At 40.6% G+C, this 21,943-nt stretch overlaps 1 protein-coding gene across 1 annotated transcript in view; it reads left to right on the plus strand.

Annotated features, from left to right (window-relative positions):
* LOC115088647 (neurofilament heavy polypeptide-like) overlaps positions 1–21,943 on the plus strand; it is a 611,587-nt gene that overhangs the window by 350,295 nt on the left and 239,349 nt on the right. Inside the window, exons 24-28 of the mRNA XM_029596909.1 lie at positions 2,451–2,498; positions 5,306–5,353; positions 5,931–5,972; positions 15,712–15,759; positions 19,290–19,337. Coding sequence (XP_029452769.1) covers positions 2,451–2,498; positions 5,306–5,353; positions 5,931–5,972; positions 15,712–15,759; positions 19,290–19,337 — 234 coding nt within the window. The remainder of the gene's footprint in view (positions 1–2,450; positions 2,499–5,305; positions 5,354–5,930; positions 5,973–15,711; positions 15,760–19,289; positions 19,338–21,943) is intronic.

The following is a 21,943-nucleotide window of genomic DNA, read 5'->3' on the forward strand; positions in this document are numbered from 1 at the left end:
TATTCTGTCTTTGTACTGTGCAACACTGCGGGGTATGGAATATAGAATTTGTCTTATGGAATTTAAAGTCTGTAGTTTCACACACAGCAAGTTCAAGTTCTGGAGTGTTCATAGTGTACAGAAAAGATTCATGGATTATGAGTGAGTTTGACCGGAATCCAATTGAAGTTGAAATGATTCTACAGCTGAGGTCAGCATGACTTATAAGTGATTTTGAACATGAAAATATCCAAAAAGGATACATTTATGCACTTTGTCTCATTTTGTTTTCCACCACTAAAGCAGATCTGCCAAGCAGGTTAAGCACCAGTATTTTGCCTATAGCTTTTGCATCCCACAAGCTTTTAGAATGCCAGCTTCAAAGAGTAGTTCTTAAAAAAACAGTTTTGCTGCTGACATGAAAGCATTATACAAAGTAGCTTGGATCATCTGCTTTTACTGCTCTTTTTTTAATATAGCATTTGTCCAGTATGTGATCATTGCATGCCATTGTGTCTTCCTAGCAAAGTTCTTTGTTCATTTCCTACTGCACCAAAATCAATATCTCTAAGCAGAAATTAGCTTATCTGAAAATGCACTGATAAAGTTTTGGGATGGTGTCTTATTCTGTCATTTAATGCTTTTGTTGAACAATTAGCAGTTGATAAATATTAGGGATGTGAATCGGGCTTTGGACGATTGAAAAATATCGTACGATATTTTCAAAATCGTCAGAAATCGGTGGCTCCCCCAAAACGATAGGAAAACCCTACAAAATTGTTCTTGGGGTTTCTCTTATCATTTTGGGGGAGGGCGGGAAAAACGGCATACAAAAATAACCCCTAAACCCACCCCAACCCTTTAAAACTAATCCCTTAGCTTCCCCCATCCTCCCGACCCCCCCAAAAAACGTTTTACAGGTACCTGGTGGTCCAGTGGGGGTCCCGGGAGCGATCTCCCGCTCCCGGGCCGTCGGCTACCACTAATCAAAATGGCGCCGATGGCCCTTTACCCTTACCATGTGACAGGGTATCCGTGCCATTGGCCGGCCCCTGTCACATGGAGGGAGCACTGGATGGCCGGCGCCATCTAATCATTTCTTCTGCCTGCATTTAATGTCTATATATTACACCAAAATAAATGGATATTTCATTCTCTCTTTCCAGATTAACCCACAGTGCTTCCTCTTTCATAAGTCCTGCAGTTCTGTTGCTTTAATACTATTTTTTAAACATATAATGCCATTCCTCCCTTTATTCCTACTCTGTCTTTCCTGAATAGATTGTAACCTGAAATAACTATATCCCAGTTGTGGTTTTCCATTTACAGTGTCTCCGTTACATCCAGTACATCAGTTTCCATGATTTTCAAAAGTCACAGATATGAGTTTAACTGAAATAATTTATTAAACCTGATATAGCTATCTTTTGTTAATTGTCCTCAATTGTTTCAGAAAATTAGTAGTTGACCTACACCCACTATCAGAGCTCCACCAGGATTCCCTGTAGTGCTCTCTCTGCAGTTTGACCTGATGGTCTCTTTTTGTTGCTTTATTCTGTCTTTGCACTGTGAAACACTGTGAAACATCTCAGGAACAGAACACAGAATGTGACATATGGAATTTAAAGCCTGCAGCTTTATGCAAAAAGTTGGGGCTCTGGTATATTCACAGAGGTAGATCTTAAAAAAGCACGTGCGCACGTAATTTTTTTCGCGCAACCGGCGCAAACAAAAGTACGCCGGATTTTATAAGATACATGTGTAGCCGCGTGTATCTTATAAAATCCGGGGTCGGTGCACGCAAGGCTGCGCAAAATCGGCAGCCTGCGCGCGCTGAGCCACGCAGCCTGCCTCCGTTCCCTCCAAGGCCACTCCGAAATCGGAGCTGCCTCGGAGGAACTTTCCTTCCACGCCCTCCCACCTTCCCCTCCCTTCCCCTATCTAACCCACCCCCCAGCCCTTACTAAATCCCCTCTCCTACCTTTGTTGTGCAAGTTACACCTGCTCGAAGCAGGCGTAACTTGCGCGTGCCGCCTCGCCATCCCCCGGCACAGGCCGCAGTGCCAGGAGATTCGGGACCGCCCTCCCGTCCCGCCCCTGAACAATTGCCATGCCCCCGGACCCACTTCGGACCGCCCCCCTGACTCCGGACATGCTCCCGGACACACCCCTGACTTCCGACACGTCCCCGGACATGCCCCCTCCCGCCCCTTTTACAAAGCCCGGGGACTTACGTGCATCCCGGGGCTTTGCGCGCACCAGCGGCCTATGCAAAATAGGCTTTTAAAATCTACCCCACAGTGAATAAAAACATAATTGTAAAATATTAGTAAATTTTCCAAGCCAAAACTATTTTACAACTCTCTCAAGAAAGTCAACATGCCTGTGTGATTTTATTCTTAACAATAATCATAATCGATGCATAAATAAATACAAATTGATACACATCACTCTCACTGTGTTTTCCACAGCTAAAGCTGAGAAAGTAAAACAAACAACATTGTCCAAGGTTCTGCCAAGTATGTAAAGTATAAATGTTTTGCCAATGGCTTATGCATCTCGCAAGCTTTTAGAAAGCTAGCTTTGTAGGGTAGTTCTTAGAAATGCTGTAAGTTAAGCATGCTGCACTTTTTGGGCATGCTGTGCTCTTTTCAGCTACAGCTTTTTAGTGTGAGCGCAAAATGATTGATCATGTTTGTTAAAAGCCATTTTAGCATGCATACTAAAACCTCTTAAGTTCAGGTTGTAATGTATAAGCCCCTATATCTCTTCAACAAAAGAATGTGATCCAAAAAGGTTAAAGAATCCAAATGATGGTATTTAAATTAGGCTGCATAAATATTAGAAATATGAGGGCTCTTAGTAGCTCCATAAGTGTGGCTTTGGACTGAGCAACATTAAAACCCCCAAAGAAATAGTTATTATTATCTAAGTTTATAGCCATCATATTATGCATGAGTGGGGTTGGTTCATGCTCTGGAACAGATGAGTCTGTAAAGTCTGAGCAATAATCCATAGAGCATTCTAATGAGGGATATTGGTGTATATGACTCATTGTGGACAGGACTAAAGAACTGATTCAAGTAATGAAGGAATTGCTTTTAATGTAAGCCCAGATTTTCAAAGCCCAGCGTGCACAAAAACCAGGGGATACAGGCGTGGCCGGGCTGTGCGTGCACCGAGCACATTTTAAAAATGGCCCAGCCACGCGTGTATCTCCTGATACGCGCAGAAGGGCCGGGATCCTTGAAAGGGGCGGTCCAGGGAGGGGTCTGGGCAGGGCAGGACAGGGTGGGGGGCCGACCGGGACAGCGTCCATTAGGTGCTGACCTGGGGAAGCATGTGCCAGCAGCTGGCAGGTGTGCGGCAATTACTCCTGCTCGGAACCAAAAAAAATTACGATAGTTAGGGTAGGTTTAAGGGTCTGGGATAGGAAAGTTCCCCCCCAGTCCGCTTCTTAATTGGCGTGGACTGGGGGGGGGGGGAGGAACTGGTGTAGGCCCAATCACGTTGTCGTGTGTTATTTTTTAAAATCCTCCCTTGCACGCACGAGATGCCACCCGTCTGCACATGCGCGCCGATATTAAAATTGGGTGCACATGTTCACACGAGAATCTTATTTTATAACATGTGTGTGGCAACATATGCATGCCGGGTACCGTGTGCACATGGATGCATGCGTGGGCCTTTGAAAATCTACTCCAAGATACCAAGAACATCACTGGAATCTGAAAGGATGGTAAGGCTAGCTCAGCTGATACGCCATATTTAGTTTTGTGTGTCATCTTTCACTGTTGCAGTCAAACTGTGGCAGATTGTTAGTAGCTACCTTTTACTGAATGAAAACTGGATTATGGGGAGAGCTGAGATATTGTACCAACATAAAAATTATCAAAAATTGTTCTTATATGCAAACTTTCAAAATGACATAGGTTCTCTCTATAGTTAGAAGCAGGCTCAGAAGAAATGTAAGGAAATACTTATTTACAGAGAGTGTGGTGGATGCCTGAAACAGCCTACCAGCCGGCATGGTGAAGGTCAATATTGTTATAAATTTAAAACACATTTGTGACAGATAGAGAGAGCAATGTTGAAAAAAGTATTGATAGGTTGGTAAAAGTCCCAGAGTGGGGGTAGATGTGAGGGGTAGAAGAGGACTCTGAGTGTTGAATTGAGTATGGAAATTAATTTAGTCAATTACCCAAGTCAACCAAACTTTAAACACAACAAACCTAACTGTCCTGTACAGTGTAAGATATCCTACAGGCACTCAAGACTATAGCATTGACCTGAGGAGGAGAGGACTGGTCAAGCTCTACCATTTACTTTTGGGGAGTTGCAACTTAGCAGCAAAAAAACTCTTCATCTTTGCTGGTCCTGATTGGCTGCCAAGTTAGCTCTGCCCACTGGTGACATCACTTCTGGGCTGCTACTGGTGAAACATGACACAGAGCCACAGGTGGGTTTGGCACTATCAGGTTCAGTAGCAAAAGGGATGAAGCCCATATGGAGATCAACCCTTGGTGGGCCCCTTTCTGGGACTTCTGAGTGGGACTTAATGAAGATTTGTCAATTCACTAGTATGTTGATTTTCTTGATGCGTGAAGGTTGTTTGGTATTATTTAATGAAGTGTTAGATCCACAAAATGTTGAGAAGTTTTAGGAGAGAGTAGGAGTGTTCATTGTTATCAAAGAAGGGATAGAGAATTAACTCTAACTTATTGGAGTGAAGTGAAGGGATCATCCGTCACTTCGTCTATAGCATCAGTAGTGCTATTATAAACTCATTTAATTATGAATTTGATAGAGGAATATACATTTATGATCCTGCCTGACAGAAACCTGAGTGGGATAGAGAAATGCACTTACTTACCCCATGTTATTTGAAGGGTTATGGGATTTTTAATGTTTCTAGTTATCTTCTATCATACTCTTAAGCTGGAATTGGTTTCCCACTGGACAGTGCAAGGGATTGAAGAGTTGTCTGAGAAAGAGTCCTGGGCTTTGAACTCACAATCTTCTGGCTCCTAAACATGGAGGCTAATGCTGAGCAAGGGGAATATCTCCCTTAGCAGAAAGGATAGGAGAAACCCTATCTAGTTCAGCCTGGTGGTTCCTATTTATCCCTTTATTACTCCACTCTGCCACACAAGGGATGAAGAAAAATTATTTTCATTAACCACCGGACACCTCTTTTTTAATATAAAAACAAAACAGAAGTAAATATCTAACTACAAACTATTTAACATATGGGATTTTTATTTGTATTGTGTATCTGTAACTCAATATCATTTCAGTCCATTTAATCAATATTCCATATTTGCAGAAGCAAAGCGAGATAAGGAGAAAGTTTCTACAGCATCAGTTAAGAAAGGTAAGTAGCTTGAAATTATTCTTCAAAATTCACAGAACTTTCTTGTTCCTTGTTGAAAGCAGATTGTTTAGCTGATATAAATTGGAATGAATACAGGCACCATGAAAACTAGCTTGATTACTTTTGGAAGACTTTTGTTTTTGTTTTTTTTTAATGGGGGCTGTTAGTCCATAAGGATGTTAGTGATCATGACTTTTCTTCATGAGCATGATCCTATTAATGTTTAATATTTCATTTTGTCTTTTCATATTTAAACCCATTTTACTTGATCTGGATAGGTATGAGAATAACACGGTGTGCTGGGATTGGTTTTTTTTTTCATTTCTTTCTTAGTGCATACTAAACTAGTTAGTGCCCACTAAAAATTTTAGAACATGCTAAGAAACAGAATGAAAACACATCCCTAGAGAGAATAAGGGGACAATTTAACTGAATACTTCTTTATTCCGATATGTATATTTAATTTTAATTTAAAATATACATCTAATAGAAATTATATTCATACCATATACTGTATCTGAGACTATGAATATTGTAGCAATCCATTTTTAATTCTATTGATATCCCATACTTACAGAACCAAAACGAGATAAAGTATCTGCATCATCAGTTAAGAAAGGTAAGTAAAATGAATCAGTATTCTAAATTCACAGATATCTTTCTCATTCCTTGCTGTTTTCTGCTTTAATTAGGAATGTGTTTTCATTTAAAATGAAATCAGAAACCTGAACAAATTGCTCTGTTTCATTTAGACAACAACAAAAACAGAAAGATACTAAATTTTGTGTCATTTCCAAAGGAAAATAAAAACATTTGTAGACACAGAAAGCCATGTGCCTCCTCTCCCACCCCTGAAAACTCTCCCTTTTCAGCTGCCTAAAAACAAAGCCCCCAGATAATCATTATCCCTATGTGAAAGAGTGTATATAAAAACTCAGGACCAGGCATTTAACCTCATCCGCCTTAAGGCACAGACAGGAAGAGAGTTCCTCTTTGAGGGTGTTCACCTTAGAAGAGGATTAGAAGCTAGACCCAAGGAGAACAAGGGTGCCCCAGGGAAGAGAAAGAAACCTAGGGAAACTTGTTGGAGTTACATTGACCATTTTCCAATCTTCAGGTGCAACAGATAATTTTAATTATAGGTTATAAATTAATAGAAATAGTTCTGAAATTTCATTTTTTCAGTTCTTTCAGCACCCTGGGGTGTATATCATATGGTCCAGGTGATTCATTACTCTTCAGTTTGGCATCTGAATCATCACCCTTGAAAGCTGTCTCTGGAATGGGTATCTCCCCAACATCCTCTTCAGTAAACACCGAAATAAATTGTTTAATCTTTCCACAATGGCCTTATCTTCCTTAAGTGCCCCTTTAAACCCCTCGATCATCTAATGACAAATCTGCAAAAGTCAAGTGGCCTTTCAAGCTGCCAATCCAAATGGGAGAGTCAGCTTTTTGGAGGTCAAAATTTCCATCCTGGAAGAGGGTACATTACACTTCAGAAACATACTAGAAACTGTTCTGGCATGGCATCCTACAGCCTGAGGAAAATCCATGAATCCTTTTTGCTAAAGGATGCCTGATGGATATGACTGCAGCCAACAGTGAAATAAAGCCTTGAATTAGCCAACCAGGTTCTCTTGGAGTAGTTCCTGGATGGGCTGGATAGGTCCATGTGGAATTGGATGTTTCAACACCCAGGGCTTACCCTACAGAAAGCAATGGAAGAGGCAGGCACCTTCCATCAGGCTCAATTGATGCCAGAACTAATATGGAAGCTACAAAGGCAACCCACCCAGGGTCCCGAGCATGGCAATGAAAGTGCAAGACCTCAGCAACAACCTTCATACCAGGTCAGCTCTGAGTCAGTCACAGATCGCAAGCCTACCAGCTTGCTTTAATTGAGGAAAGAGAGGTCATTTGACCAGAGATTGCCGATACCAAGAAAGCCCAGGCCAGATATATTCTATGCATTAAAAAAGGTGGAAGGAAGGCCAAATGTCTGCTGGCATGGTTAAAAAATGAGATGAGAGAGGCTATTCTAGCCAAGAGAACATCCTTCAAAAACTGGAAAAGGGACCCAAATGAAGGAAACAAAAGCAGTGACAAGATAGATACAAAGCATTGATAAGGAATGAAAAGACAGAATTTGAAAAGAAGTTCGCTATGGAAGCAAAAACTCAAAATAGCAACTTTGACAGGTATATTAAAAGCAAAAACCTTGTGAGGGAGTGAGTTGGATCATTAGATGATCGAGGAGTAAAAGGGCTGCTAAGGGAGGACAAGGCCATAGTGGATAAATTGAATTAATTCTTTGCTTTTGTTTTTACTGAGGAAGATGTAAGGCAGATACCCATGCCAGAAGTGGTATTTATAGGTGGTAATTCAGAGGAAATGAAACAAATCTTAGTGAATCTGGAAGAGGTACCAGGACAAATCACCTGAACCAGATGGTATACATTCCAGAGTGTTGAAAGAACTGAAAAATGAAATTGCAGACCTATTGTTGGTAATCTGTACACTGTCATTAAAGGCAGCTATGGAACCTGAAGATTCAAGGGTGGCCAATGTAACATTGGTTTTTAGAAAGGGTATTGGGGTGATCTGGGAAACTACAGATCTGTGAGCCTGATGTCTGTGCCAGGAAAAATAGGATGTCAGTGCCAGTTTAATAGGAGAAAGTCAACATGGATATAGCCAAGAGAAGCTTGCCTTACCAATTTGCTACATTTTTTGAAGGCATGAATAAACATGTGGATTAAGGTGATCCAGTTGATATAGTATATCTGTATTTTCAGAAAACTTTTGACAAAGTACCTCCTGGGAAACTCTTGAGGAAATTAAAAAGTCATTGGATAAGAGGCAATGTTCTGTTATGGATTGAGAGCTGGTTAAATGAAAACAGAGAATAGGGCTAAGGGCCTCATTTTCCAAGCAGGTTAACGCAATTTGCGAATTAGTAATTTGGTATTCAGGGGGCGGAGCATATGTAAAGCAGGAACCAGTTTATCGTGTGCAGCAAAACAGCCACAGTGTTAGCACGGCTGCTATCGCAGCTAATAACTACAACCCTCAAATTTGCGTTACGGGCCAGTATCCAGACAGCCTGTTGAGAGAGAGAGAGAGAGAGAGAGAGAGAGAGAGAGAGAGAGAGAGAGAGAGAGAGAGAGAGAGAGAGAGAGAGAGAGAGAGAGAGAGAGAGAGAGACTTACTATAGTGCCTATGCCCTAGACAGGTATTTTAATCCCTATGGGAGGGCCACCTACTAACTCGGGGTGGGGATTAGGTATGAGCGTCGGGGGTTGGGCACCACTTTCGCATTCCACATGAGACCTACGGAAAGAACAGTGGTCTCTAGTGAAGATTTGCTGGCCGTCGCAAACTAGGTGGAGAGAACGTTGCCCAAATCTCCTCTTGGAGTGAGTTTCCTCACTCCGACGGCCAGCAAATCTTCACTAGAGACCACTGTTCTTTCCATAGGTCTCATGTGGAATGCGAAAGTGGCCCCCAACCCCCGACGCTCATACTTAATCCCCACCCCGAGTTAGTAGGTGGCCCTCCCATAGGGATTAAAATACCTGTCTAGGGCATAGGCACTATAGTAAGTCTCTCTCTCTCTCTCTCTCTCTCTCTCTCTCTCTCTCTCTCTCTCTCTCTCTCTCTCTCTCTCTCTCTCTGAAACAGGCTGTCCGGAACTATTGTGGCCCGCGATGGAAAACTGGCAAATATCGTGCACTGCGATGAAACACCCAAAGAATCATCGCACACTGGGAAAACATCGCCGCATGCGATGTTTCCCCACTGCACGAAAGAAGCCTCATTTGCATTGGTAACGCCCCCTAATGCGTTACCAATGCGATATTGGAAAATGAGGCCCTAAATGGTCAATTTTCTCAATGGAGAAAGATGGATAGTGGAGTAGTCCAGGATTGCTGCTTTTTAATGTATTCATAAATGACTTAGATATGGGAACAATGAATGAAGTAATCAAATTTGCTGATAATACAAAATTATTAAAAGTTTTTAAATCACAAAAAGATTGTGAGAAATTTAAAGAGGACATGGCAAGACTGGGAAAATGAGCATCCAAATGGCAGATGACATTTAATGTGGACAAGTGCAAAGTGATGCATATAGGGAAGAGCAATCCAAATTATAGCTATACAGTGCAAGCTTCCTCTTTAGGAGTCACCAGCTCAGTATGTGGCAGTGGCCAAGAAAGCAAATAGAATGCTAAGAATTATTAGGAAAAGAAAGGAGAATAAGCAATACCTGAATGCAATTTGCTTTGAAGTGCCAAAAAATGGAATATAAATAAATAAAATAAGTAAAAATAAATAAAGAGTAGATATCATAATGCCTCTCTATCGCTCTTTGGTGCGACTGCACCTTGAGCATTGTGTGCAGTTCTGGTCACCGCATCTCAAAAAAGACATAACAGAATTAAGAAAGATTCAGAGAAGGGCAATCAAAATGATAAGGGGTTGGAATGACTCCCCTATGAAGAAGGCTAAAGAGGGTTGGAGAAGAGATGGCTGAAGGGAGATATGTTAGAGGTCTATAAAATAATGAGTGGATTGGAATGGGTAAATGCAAATCATTCATTTTCTCATTCAAAAAGCACAAAGGCTAGAGGTCATTCAATGAAGTCACTAGGTAATACATTTAAACAAATAGGAGTCAATAATTTTTTATTCAATGCAAAATTAAACACTGGAATTCATTACCAGAGGATGTGGTGAAAGAGATTTGTGTAGCTTGGTTTGAAAATGGTTTACTCAATATGTAATAGGGCTTATCAAGTGTGTTCAATATAGATATACAAAAACCACACTAATATGTCTTAATAAATACACCATGTGTCATAAGATCAATAATTTTTAATTTTTATGCATAAATAATTTTTATTAATTTTGTATTATTTATTGTTTAGGAGGAAAAGACTTCAGATGCCAAGATGGCTAACCAAATAGTCTTCTTGGTGATATTTAATCATTAGTCTAAAAAACCTTATTTTTCTTTCCAGACAAATTAAAAATTGCCACCATAAAACCAATCATAAAAAAAGAACCTCAATCCTAACGATCCCAACAACTACTGCCCAATCTCAAACTTATCGTTCCTTTCCAAACTAACCAAAAAGAGAGCCCTTAAACAACTCAACGATCATCTAGATTCGAACAACATCCTTTACCCACCCAACACGGATTCCGGAAAAACTACAGTACTGAAACCCTACTCCTCAATCTATCAAACACAATCATAAGAGGTTTCGAAAATGGTCAATGATACATTCTCATCTTACTAGACCTAACCGTTGCCTTTAATACTGTCGATCATAAAAGCCTAATCTCCAGATTATCAGAAATCGGTCTAACTGGCAAAACTCTATCCTGGTTCACATGCTTCCTCCAAAACAGATCATACATGGTACACATCAACAACCACACCTCCAATGCCATTCCAATTGAAACCAGAGTCCCTCAAGGCTCTGCTCTTTTGGCAACCCTGTTCAACATATATCTACTACCACTATGTCAACTACTCTCAAGCCTCGGCTTCACATACTTCTTGTACGCCGAAGACATCCAATTAATTATACCAGTAACAAACACCATAGAGAATGCTCAGAAACTCTCAGTCACATACCTTAATAACATAAAAAACTTACTAAATTAAATGAAACTCTGCCTTAATACTGATGACTGAATGTATACTACTCGAAAGAAATAACTCTGGAGACCACCAGACACATACTATTCCTACAGATAACACCCTCATCAAACTAAAAGAAAACGTGAAAGATCTTGGAATTTGGATTGACACAGAGCTTAACCTCAAAAAACACATTGCAATGAAAATAAAAGGTGGCTTCACAAACTATTAATTCTCAATCACCTCAAACCACTATTAAACCAACCAGAATTCAGAACCATTCTGCAATCCCTGATATTTGCAAGCATTGATTATTGCAACTCACTCATGATAGGGCTACCCAAATCAACCACACACCTGCTACAAATACTACAGAACGCCACTGCTCGAATCCTCACCGGTAAAAAAAAACCAGATCACATCTCTCCTGTTCTAAAAGAGTTGCACTGGCTACCTGTTGAAAAAAGAACAGAATTCAAAGTTCTAACCATCCTTCACAATTCAATCCATAACAGTGAATTTGTCTGCCTTAACACCCTAATCCAAAAAACGCAACACTCAACGTAATACCAGATCAACAAACAAAGCACAGCTAGAGATCCCATCAGTCTCAACCGCAAAATTTACCACTGTAAGAAAAAGAACAATCTCAATAGCAGGACCACATCTGTATAATACTCTTCCAGAAAGTCTAAGACTACAAAGTAACACAAAAATATTCAGAAAACTACTCAAAACCTGGCTATTCAAACAAGCCTACAAAGATGGGATAGGATAAACTACTCAACATGACACTACCCTAACCAAGAAAGTAATCTCCATGAATCAATCTTTTCCCTCATAAAAAATCTCCCTACACTTTATACTCATCATCATAACCAACCATTCTTAATGTAACTGGTAGCCTCCCACCTATAAAATATATTCAGTATGTCGCTACACCTATCTATGCAACCCCTAAAATCAAACTACTATAATACGAAACCTTCCCCCCTCCATTATCTATTGTATAGAGTAAGACTCTTCATGAAATCTGTTATTGAAATCATCCCCTCATCGGGACTAAGGCACATAGTTAAACTGTTTTGTTTTGTTTTTTAAAAACCCAAACTCTTGTTTTATCACTCTCCCACAGAAATCAATATAAACCGTGTTTGACCATTTATATTAACTATCCCGAGTGAAGGCATGTGCCATTACACTCAGTTACCAAATTATTAATCAGTTACCAATGTTACCATGTATAGCTTGTATCTTATATAACAGTTAAATGTTACCTAGCAGTTATCTATGTTATCAATGTATTTATATTTTGATTTTTTCATGTAAATCGTTGTTATACCTGTAAACCGGAGTGAAGACCAGCACCAAACTTCGGTATATAAAAACATACAAATAAATAAATAAATAAATACATTTTTTTAATAAATTGAATTTTTCTTGCATGAAAATAATTGTTTCTTTTTCAAGAAAATCAAGCAGTGAAATTGTATTCTGCTCGCTCCAAATTCAATGTCCGTTAATTCACTGCATATTTCAAAACTGATGCATCTTAAAAATTGTTGACTTTGAAAGGACAATGAATGATTCATTGTTTAATGCAGAGCTTCAACACTTCATGTTACTTTATTTAAGCATTACTTATCTTGCAATGATGTATTCATTGAATTGAACTGGTGTGCTGCTTAAGGATTTATGAATCTCCAAAGTACTGCTTGGTGTCTCCGACAATTGGCCAATGTTTCACCTGGATGGCTGCGTCAGGGAGAACTCAATAAGTATTTCTTAAGAATTGTGCACTGCTCTCATAGAACTCCTCCAGCATTTAAATGTGACTGCAGTGACGCAGTCTACCTGCTTGTTTTTCTTGAAAAAGAAACAATTATTTTCATGCAAGAAAAATTCAATTTATAAAAAAATTTAAAAAGAAAAAGGAGGTTTTTTAGACTAATGATTAAATATCACCAAGAAGACTATTTGGTTAGCCATCTTGGCAACTGAAGTCTTTTCCTCCTAAACAATAAATACAAAAATTAATAAAAATTCTTTATACATAAAAATTAAAAATTATTGATCTTATGACAGATGGTGTGTTTATTAAGAAATATTAGTGTGGTTTTTATATATTTAAAAAAGATTTAGACAAGTTCCTGGAAGAAAAGTCTCTAAACCTTTAATAAGGTAAACTTGGGGAAATCTACTGCTTATCCCTGGGATAAGCAGCATGGAATCTATCAACCTTTTGGGATCCTGCCAATACTTGTGACCTGGATTTGTAACTGTTGGAAATAGAATACTGAGGTTGATGGACCATTCATCTGACACAGTATGGAAAATTTTATGTTCTAAGTGAAGCCATGGATGTCAACCTAGTAACACAGCCAGCACTAGAAGATAAAGCATACACTGAGAAGGTAGGATCCTCAAAGCAGCAACAACCATGGAATTAGAGGAGGAAAGGAGTCTCTGAGGTACCTGCCCACCTGAGTACTAACTGTTTAGACACTTTTTCCTTTTGCTGGGAATGGACAAGAAGAAGAAGAATGTTGCCGGTATGACAAAGAAGTAGGAAGCAGTAAAGTTAAAAGGAGCAAACCCTGCAGGTGTACTCCTATTGTGTGACAGAAGATCATGCTGTTGAGGACTGTTCATGGCTTGAAGAAATTGAATGGGAACACAAGCTAGCAAAGCTTTGTAAGTGGGGGGCACAGTCATACGAAGGAAAGAAACAACAAGCCATTTTAAGGAACTATTGAAATCAAAGTAGAGCAAGTACCACAGGCATGCTCCCAGTGTGGAACAAAAGAGTATGTTGTCAAGGACTGCCCCCAACTTGAGAATGTAGAATGGGAGCATGAGTGGGTATGTACTTTTGTGAAGAAGCAAAGCTGTAATTTGGTGCATGGTCGATAAGGTGGACTTTTAGACTTTGTAATCTCAGTTGAGCTGAATGAGGTTCCCACTCAAGCCCTGGTAGATTCAGCATGTGGAAAGATTCTCATTCATGGAAGCCGAGCCCAGAGTAGGTATATCAATTACAGAATGAAGGCAGCATTCCCCTGCATATATGTTGAACAGCAACATTACTCCAACAGTCAGGTCTTACTTACAACCTTTATAGGGTAAGCCTATGTGGAAGTGCGCATACTTCCCTAGCTTCCATACCCTATTCTTCTGGAATGAGATTATCCCCAGTTTAAGACCATATGGAGCCAAATGGACCACCCCAGAATACATAGCAACATCTCCTTTGGATCCTCTCTGACAGGCCGATACAATAAAGTCCACGGGAGAGTATTTAAATTAGGCCCAGCGGTAAAAACGGGCAAAAGGAGGCGCTAGGGACACTAGCGCTTCCCTAGTGCCTCCTTTTTGACAGGAGCGGTGGCTGTCAGCGGGTTTGACAGCCGACGTTCAATTTTGCCGGCATCGGTTCTCGAGCCCGCTGACAGCCACGGGCTCGGAAACCAGACGCTGGCAAAATTGAGCGTCCGGTTTTCGGCCCGACAGCCGCGGGCCGAATTCAAATTTATTTTTTTTTATTAACTTTTTTTACTCTTCGGAACCTCCGACTTAATATCGCCATGATATTAAGTCAGAGGGTGCACAGAAAAGCTGTTTTTACTGCTTTTCTGTGCATTTTCCCGGTCCCGGAAGCTTGGCTGCACATTTTACTTTCTGAATCGTGCGTGCATACCTAATAGGGCCATCAACATGCATTTGCATGTTGAGGGCGCTATTAGGTGCCGCGGGTTGGATGCGCGTTTTCCGCCCCTTACTGTATCGGCCTGTATGAGATGTTACGAAACAATACATCACACAGTCAAAGACATTCAGATCATAGAGGCAGCACCCAAGAAGAAAATCTCAGCAGTCTCAGTGTCTAAAGACTGCCAGAGACTGCTGTTTTAACTTTGCATGGTGACATGTATCAGAGGGAGCCAGAGTTATTCAAAGAACCCTTAGCTGATTCCGCAGAAAGGGTTGGGGAGGGTTACCCTAGAAAACTTATACCAGCCCCACTCAAAAATAGTTTCATTGAGTTGTAGACACTAGACAGACAGGGGAGGTGAAGGCTCTTTCTAGCCTAGAGGACCCCATACCAATCCTACCCTCCATAGTGAGGAGAAATATTCAGTCCCAGTTTAGGGTGGGAAAAGAATGTAGGAAGGATGATTTATTTTTCTGGGAATTAACCCAGATAGTGGTTAATACTGCTGAACTGGGAGTTGGATGTCTGTTTTTTTCTTTTAATGAAGGTAAGTAGAGCTGCTTCTGTTTTGTTTTCTTGTTATTAATAAAGACGTTTATGAGCGAGGAGCCAGAGTCTACCATGACTCTGTTCTTTAGCTAGCCTCCTGACCATTCACATTGTCACACCTTCTCTATAGTTTGGACTGATATATCTCATGTTGTGGTTTAACCTATATTTTCACATGAAACACTGCAGGGTACAGAGCACAGAATGTGGCATATGGAATTTAAATTGTTTTTTAATGCTGCAGGTAAAAATTCTAGTATGTTCTGTGAACAGAAAAAGTTCATGGAATATTAGTAAGCGTGTCAGAAATTAAATTAGAATCAACTAGTTTACATATCAACTCATAAAGGGCAGAGCTTACAAGTGATTTTAAAAATAAAAATACCCCCAAAATAATACATTTAATCATTTATACATATTGCTTTTCTTATATTTCCCACAGCTGAAGCTGAGAAACTAAAGCAAATAAGTTTGACAGAACATCTACCAAGTATGTTAAATACAAAATATTTTGCTGATGCTTTTGCTTCCTGAATGCTTTTATAAAGTCAGTTTCATAGTGTTTGTATTAAAAATTACAAAAGGAAGCTTGAATTATTGGTTTCTACTGTTGTTGTCGAATAGATAATTTGTCGAGCAGGTGACGAGTTTATCCATTGCCATGCAGCGCCCTTTTAGAGAATTTAATCTTTACTCCATTCTAACTGTACCAAAGCTCCCTATTTCTATGCAGAAATAAGTAGGGGTGTGCATTCATTTGCAACGTCTTGGCAATCCGCAACATATAGGGCCATATTTGTTGTATTCGTGGGGAAGCGAAACGAATCACAATTCCCACGAAAACAATGAATCTTCACTGAATTATTCGGCCGTCTAAAGGAGTGAATTTAAACAAAACCCCCACCCTCCTGACCCCCCCCAAGACTTGCCAAAACTCCCTGGTGGTCCAGCCCTTACTAAATCACAGGGGCTATCTGCGCCATTTTGAAAACAGGCAGCCAACGGCGTGAGTGCAGTAGATGGCTCCCGGACCCCCGCTGGACCACCAGGGATATTGAGTAGGGATGTGAATCGTGTCCTCGATCGTCTTAACGATCGATTTCGGCTGGGAGGGGGAGGGAATCGTATTGTTGCCGTTTGAGGGGGTAAAATATCGTGAAAAATCGTGAAAAATCGTTAAAAAATCGAAAAATCGAAAAATCGAAAAACCGGCACATTAAAACCCCCTAAAACCCACCCCCGACCCTTTAAATTAAATCCCCCACCCTCCCGAACCCCCCCCCAAATAACTTAAATAACCTGCGGGTCCAGCGGCGGTCCGGAACGGCAGCGGTCCGGAACGGGCTCCTGCTCCTGCATCTTGTCGTCTTCGGCCGGCGCCATTTTCCAAAATGGCGCCGAAAAATGGCAGCGGCCATAGACGAAAAAGATTGGACGGCAGGAGGTCCTTCCGGACCCCCGCTGGACTTTTGGCAAGTCTCGTGGGGGTCAGGAGGCCCCCCACAAGCTGGCCAAAAGTTCCTGGAGGTCCAGCGGGGGTCAGGGAGCGATTTCCCGCCGCGAATCGTTTTCGTACGGAAAATGGCGCCGGCCATACGCGTATGGCCGGCGCCATTTTCCGTATGGAAAATGGCGCCGGCAGGAGATCGACTGCAGGAGGTCGTTCAGCGAGGCGCCGGAACCCTCGCTGAACGACCTCCTGCAGTCGATCTCCTGCCGGCGCCATTTTCCGTACGGAAAATGGCGCCGGCCATACGCGTATGGCCGGCGCCATTTTCCGTACGAAAACGATTCGCGGCGGGAAATCGCTCCCTGACCCCCGCTGGACCTCCAGGAACTTTTGGCCAGCTTGTGGGGGGCCTCCTGACCCCCACGAGACTTGCCAAAAGTCCAGCGGGGGTCCGGAAGGACCTCCTGCCGTCCAATCTTTTTCGTCTATGGCCGCCGCCATTTTTCGGCGCCATTTTGGAAAATGGCGCCGGCCGAAGACGACAAGATGCAGGAGCAGGAGCCCGTTCCGGACCGCTGCCGTTCCGGACCGCCGCTGGACCCGCAGGTTATTTAAGTTATTTGGGTGGGTTCGGGAGGGTGGGGGATTTAATTTAAAGGGTCGGGGGTGGGTTTTAGGGGGTTTTAGTGTGCCGGCTCACGATTCTAACGATTTATAACGATAAATCGTTAGAATCTGTATTGTATTGTGTTCCATAACGGTTTAAGACGATATTAAAATTATCGGACGATAATTTTAATCGTCCTAAAACGATTCACATCCCTAATATTGAGTGAGTCTTGGGAAATCAGGAGGGTGGGGGGATTTCCATTTAGTTAAATTTGAAGGATTGGTATTTTTTTTTTTAATGAAATTGGCAACAGGAAAAAAAATTTCTGATTCATGGGTGGACCGAAATGGCCCACCTCCAAACCGAAAAACAAAATGGCATGAAAATTTTTTTATGCACATGTCTACTGCTCTGTATGATGTCCTGAAGCACAGGTTAACTATATTGAAGGTTTGGGCCTAATTACAAAGGGCTGCAGGGAAACTGCATTGGGATGAGGGGAGGTTTGCTAATGTAGGGGTTTCTGCCCCTTCCTTCCACAGCATACTTACTGCAAAATTATCAAATGCACCTGCTCCCTCAGCCCCTCCAAAATGTCCAATATTCCTGCTCTTTCAAAACTCAGCTGAATTGTTCAATTGCCTTTTTCAATGCCCCGCCCTCACCCCTAGTCCCCCAGATTGTAATTGAGCATTGAAGATGACAGAGGTCTCTTGCGTAAATGATTTTTGGGTAACATCAAGAGTTATAGGAATCTCATTGCTCTGATTGGGCTGCCTCAGACGCCCATTTTAAAAAAAATAGTTTTGGGGTTTATTCTATTTAACTCAATCTTACTTTTTTTTTTTTTACGTGTTTTAATTGCACTGTTAAATTAATGTTTTACTTAGAAGAGTGGGTAGGAAAAGATGCAGAATGTGCTGACAGTTTATCTTTTTGTAACTTCTTTACTACTATTTTTCTAAGATGTGTGTCCAAAATCCTGGGTTTTCTTCCACACATGGGGGATCAGCCATATTGGATTAGATCTATTTGAAAGTGAAAAAGAACTGTGCCAGTACCTAAATGTTTATATAATTATGGAGAATATATTTTTCAAAAAAACTGAAAGCTCATCTAAATTTTCTAGAGCTCATATTGGCCAAATATGTTATTAACTCTTAACACAATTCAATTAAACTTTTAATTTTTTTTAAAAAAGAGTAAAATGTGCTCAAAGATGGATAAAGATAGTTTGTATAGCTAGCTTAGGTCTGGATTTGCTAAAGTCACAGACCTTAGAAAATCCGGCGGTAACGGGGGGTGGGGTGTCGAAGCGGGGGGTGGGCCTGCGAAAGCCGGCAGCCATCGCACCTCCGCAGTGCGATCGCTGCCGGCTTTCGCACCCAATAGCGCCATCGTAAAAGGTAGTGCTATTGGGCACGAAACTGGTGGCGAAAAAGGTCCTTACCTTTTCGCCATCAGCGGTATCTTCACGGCATCTGCCCCAGTGCCGTTCCGACTCCTCCCCTTCTGGTGCAGATGCCGCCCAGAACCCGCCCCGATTTAGCTATCGCACACTTTTCTCGTGCGATCCGCATAGAAAATGACCCCCTTAAACTGATATGAAAACAGGCTCTGTGAAATCAGTCTACTTTTGTAATATCTATTTTAAAAATATAACCCATTGATCAATACAGATGTTGGTCACTTTTCTTCATAAGACGTGAGACCAAAGCTTATTGCTTATTTGGTTCTTGGTATTAAAACCCATTTTTGCATGTCTGTGAATGCAGGAGAATAAGAATAATCATTTTCACCAACCGAACACCTCTTTGTTATACAGGAACAGTCAGATATTTCTTGCTATTTTTATTTAACATTAAATAGCTCTAATAGATTTTGTATTGATATTAATTATCTACAACTGAATATTATTGCAATTCATTTTTCATGCCACTGATTTTCTACAAATTTGCAGAACCAAAACAAGAAAAAGAAGTGGTTTCTACAGTTTCAGTTAAGAAAGGTAAATACAATGAAATCAAGTTTCAAAATCTAGAAATCTCTTGCTCCTTGCTGTTTTCTTTTTATGTTTCCGGTAAGTAGAGTCTTAGTGTACCTAAATAAATTAAGCTGATTGAGTAGAAGAATAATGGACTCTGCCATAGAATCAATCTGAATCTGGAGATCTGGTTAATGCCCACCCCTTTTCTCCGATATCTAAGTATAGCTCTTTCCTTTACTTTTGGGTTGACACACCATAGAAAGCTGGAAGTAAGCATACTGTCAGATATTGACATAGTAAATGTCTAAGAAAATGTTAGAGCCTGGCTGCTGTTTTATATTAGTTGACTTTGCCACCTATTCTTGGAAGATTAAAGCAGTTTGCTGCCACTCTCTGCATATTGGCCTGTCCTCTTCCTTGCGATTGAGCATACTACTACTATGTTTCATTTTTAAAGTGCTCCTAGATATATATAGTGCTTTACATATAAAAATAAAGATAGTCCCTGCTCCATGAAGCTAACAATCTAGTCAAGACATTCTTAACAAGCAAGAGTCTGTGGAAGTGTATTGTAGAGAAATGTTTAGAATTTAAAGGTAGCCTTGAAAATTTGACTTTTTAGACCAGACTTGAATATGATTGACCAGAGAGGGAGCATGATGCACCGAATCAAGAAGTCTGTCCCATGCAGACGGCACAGCAAGGTAGACAGCTGTAAATTGAGAGTTGGCGGTAGAGGAGAAGGGCACAAGCAAGCAACTTGCTTGAGGAACAGAGTTCATAAGGAAGGGTGTACCGGTGTAGAGAGATAGAAGTTAGATAATGGGAAGCTGTAGAGAGCATACATTTACAGGTGCATATGAAATGCTTGAAATGAAAGCAGACGTTTATGGGGAACCAATGCAGTGATGAGAGGAGGGGTTATCTGGTCATAGCAATGTTGAAGGAAGATACATTGTGCAAATGAATTAGGAATAGATTGCAGTGGAGAAAGATGAGTCAATGGGAGGTGCGAGAATTGCAAGTTGCAGAGCAAGAAAGAGGTGGTAAGAGTAAATAAGCATTTTGTTAGCTTGCTCAGAAAGGAAAGTATGTATTTTAAGATAGTGGTAAGACATTCAGGCAGATGTCAGACAAGCAGGCTGAGATTTGGGACTAGATAGAGGCAGTGCATGCAAATCTATCTCTTGCATATTCGTTGTGGATATCCTGCAAGCCAGACCTGTTTTTGGCTCTTGAGGACTGGAGTTGGCCACCCCTGAACTAGCAGCAGCACAGGCTATGAAGGTGGCTAATAGGGTTAACCTGCACTGTAGCATTTGCAATCTTAAAATATATGCTTGTAATCTTTTTTTTTTTTTTTTTTTGGTAACTTGAGTCAATCAAGTATTTGTGTGTGGGTGGTTGGGGGATTGACAGAGTTACACTGAGTCATTTATTCACAGTGGTATACCATGTAACATAAGATTTATGTTATATTGTACTGTTAAAGAGTGTCTTGAGGAATGATGTGGGAAAAACAAGTATAAGTATATATAGTATAAGAGGTCAAGGAACAAATAAGTAAGATTCTTTTCTAAAATGAATCCTATAGAACCTTGCAACATAGGTTTATGATTACATTACTTTAAAATAATTGTCATTAAATTTATATAAGCAGTACTTTTACTATTACATTGAAGGGAAAAATGGAAAAGATTTACCTTAGTCAATTATCTCTTGATATCTCTTCCACAGCTAAAACTGCAAAACCAAAAATACCAAATATGTTGACATTTAGCTTACGCGTTTTTGCAAATATAGTATTAGATAAATGTTCTTTTGCTTTCATGGGTTTTGAATCTGCGTTCAGCTTCCTTGTTGACCTTTAGCATAATGATAATTTTTAACAGATAGAATGATATGTAAAACTCTGCATTATGCAAATTGAATGTGCTTGGTAAGATCATGCTTGGATTACATCCATATTAGCATTCTCCTAAAGGTTCAGGTTAACTTCAGTTTATTCACAGGAAGCTTATCCTAAGCTGCTTGATATTTAACATACTGCTGCTTCATTTTCTCTTTGGCCTATGAGTAGTTGCTAATTCTACTGCCAGGACTGAAGAATGCACCTTTATAAGGAATGTCTTTTAAAGCCTGCAGTTTATAACAGACCTTGCAATTCTGAAAAAAAATTGAAAAATGCAGTGCAGCATTTGATAAACACATACTAATGTGTTAAAACAAAGAAAGGGATTGGTTGGATTAAAGTGATAAACATATTTATAAAAAAAAATGCTTTCATTTGATACATTAATATACAATAATTGCATAACAGATACAAACAATTCATTTGGAGTTTGCTGCATTGGGAAGAAAATTGAGGAACACATTTCGGGGTAGATTTTAAAAGACTGCACGCTCTACCTGGTGCATACACATGGACACCCAGTTTTATAACATGCACATGCAGGTGCACGCATGTTATAAAATCAGGGGTCAGTGCGCGCAAAGGGGTGCAACTTGTGCATTCTGCGCGCGCCAATGCCCGTGGCCTTCCTCAGTTCCCTCCCAGTCTGCTCCCCCAAAAAACTTTATCTTACCTTTTGCGCCTGCCTCAGGGCACCCTGCCGGCATGCGATCCC

Source organism: Rhinatrema bivittatum, chromosome 3, assembly GCF_901001135.1.
Source record: "Rhinatrema bivittatum chromosome 3, aRhiBiv1.1, whole genome shotgun sequence".
Classification (NCBI taxonomy): domain Eukaryota; kingdom Metazoa; phylum Chordata; class Amphibia; order Gymnophiona; family Rhinatrematidae; genus Rhinatrema; species Rhinatrema bivittatum.